Below are 2,326 nucleotides of genomic sequence, written 5' to 3'. Positions count from 1 at the left end.
CAACCGAAATTAGAACGAGAAGCTAAAAATATCCTGCAGCTGATCAAAGCGACGCTCTCAGGATGGAAACTTCYCTTTATGAGCAGCAGCTCACCTCGCGAAGCCGTTGTGAACTTGTCGAATCACTTCGGAGTTGCTGAGAGCCAAACCTTTCATCTGAGGACAGGAAGATAAATTCAAACTCCGAATGTGGAAAAACATCAGGAGGAATTTAAGCTGCAGACGGTAACTGGTCTCTGCTGAGAAATCACTCAACTAATGTTTTTCAGTACAGTACTGTCTGCATGCCTAAACACACCTCGCATTTATAAACATTTAACGATGAAGTAATTATGAATCACACAGACCTAGTAAGTATACGGCTTATGTTAACTCCTTTTCTATCATGCTACTAGAAAGATAAAAATAACAATAATAAATAAAAAACATAATTCACATACAGCTGCATCAAAACTTTGTGAGAACTCTCTGAACTCTGTCAGCGTGTCTCCAAGCAGCATGTCTGGATGAGAACAATTAAGTAGAACACTGACGATGGCCTGGGTGGCACAAGCGTTGTTTATGACCTGCAGAGACACACAGAGAGGAAATCGTTTCATCCCCAAGCACTTTCAAAATAAAAGGAGAGAAATCTTAGATGTGAAACACCAAACTTTAAAAGTTGTAAATCACGTTCAAACATAAACAGAGTTGAGCATAAAGAACGGGGAGAACACAATCCTCGAAGTCGGCCTGATGTCATTCAGTCACGTGATTTCAACCTCCATTTTTTTATGGGGGAAAACTCGTTGTGAGACTCAGTTACAAACCGTGGCAAAAGTAGAGACTTCAAACCATACAGCAGTTTTTAAATTGTGCCGATAGGTCAAGAGAAGAAAACCAGACTTACGATAAATGGCATATCTTACTTTTTTTTTTCCTGAGAATGAATGCTCTATTTTGAATCGCGTTGCAGCTGAAGGGAGCAGGAAACACGGTAATCTCGTGGAAAAAACACCGTAGTGCATTATCAGTCTCATCTTTCTCTTAAACCGAACAAAATATAACCCCTCAGACCTCCTTTCTGACTGAGGCTCAAAGTTATCTGACAAGCAGCAAAAAATCTACAGGAAGAAGAAAATAAAAAGAGGCGAAATTTGAATGGAGATTGGCGGCAATGAAGAGCCGGTGAGAGCAGGACTTTATTAATTAGATCTGTGACTTTTAACATGTTTGGATTTTATAGTTAGTGTGTAGTTTTGAGTGTTTCCTCTTCATTTTAGCCAGTTTTAGTGTGTTTTAAATGAAAACAATGAGGCAATTCTTTTTAAACAAGGAGAAGCACAGAGGTCTGCAGAGGAAGAACCACAACACGTGTCTTATTTCTCTCCCCCTCACTCTTGCAGTTAGAAAAAAAAATTTTTTTCTTTGTTTTTGTCCTGTCCGGGTGTGTGGCACTCAGAATTATAACCTGAGTGTGATGATATGGCCCCACAGAATTGCTTTCACAAGCGGAGCATTTTTGGCTTTTGCCATAACTCTCCACTTGATAAATGAAACTTTATTAGAAATAATATTGGGCCTATTTCAATTACACCTGACAGATGGACAAGAAAAAATAAGAAAGAAAGGGAAAAAGGAAAGAAAGGAAAGAGTTACAATGTAATGGAAGAAAAGTGAAAGGAAGAAATGAAAATATGCGAGATATACATCAAGAAAACAATACAATACGTCCAACAACCGTCTGCACACCAGCAAAAAAATTATAATTAAGGCAACAAAACTTAGCAAAAGTACAGAGCCCGCGAGGGGACACGGGGTTTTTTTTTTCCTTTTGCCTTACCTTGCAACACTTTTGCGTTCCCACGCAATATTGTTTTGTATGTGAACTGAATTAAATCAGACTTTTATTTTGAAATATCTGGTTACTAAAACAGGATGTGTCGCCACAAGTTCGTAAAATTGACATTGATGTTGCGTGGCTGCACTGTGTTAAAATATCAGCATATGACGTACTTCCATGTGTGGCTGTGTGATATATTCAATCTGAAGCTGAATTAAAGCAGTAAGCTAACTCACTAATGGTGAACATGTGAGTTTATTAATAAACCAGCAGGCACAACAGTGTTAAACAACTTTTGCGAAGGAACGGAATACTATTGCGTGGGAATGCAAAAGAAAAAAAATCTCCCATGTCCCCTTGCGGGCTCCGTACAAAAGCATATATATTTATATATACATTTACACAAACAAACACCCACCTACAGTGGTTTGCAAAAGTATTCATACCCCTTGAACTTTTCCATATTTTGTCACATTACAACCACAAACATAAATATATTTCACT

At 38.2% G+C, this 2,326-nt stretch overlaps 1 protein-coding gene across 1 annotated transcript in view; it reads right to left on the bottom strand.

The window, feature by feature from the left end:
• uchl5 (ubiquitin carboxyl-terminal hydrolase L5) overlaps positions 1 to 2,326 on the bottom strand; it is a gene marked incomplete at its 3' end in the record, with an annotated part of 6,973 nt that overhangs the window by 1,689 nt on the left and 2,958 nt on the right. The window contains 2 exon segments of the mRNA XM_014016780.1: positions 95 to 156; positions 441 to 566. Coding sequence (XP_013872234.1) covers positions 95 to 156; positions 441 to 566 — 188 coding nt within the window.

The sequence above is a fragment of the Austrofundulus limnaeus genome, unplaced genomic scaffold (genome assembly GCF_001266775.1).
Source record: "Austrofundulus limnaeus strain Quisiro unplaced genomic scaffold, Austrofundulus_limnaeus-1.0 Scaffold155, whole genome shotgun sequence".
In the NCBI taxonomy this organism is placed as follows: domain Eukaryota; kingdom Metazoa; phylum Chordata; class Actinopteri; order Cyprinodontiformes; family Rivulidae; genus Austrofundulus; species Austrofundulus limnaeus.
Note: the sequence above shows the minus strand (reverse complement) of the source record. Positions and strands in the feature narration are given on the sequence as shown.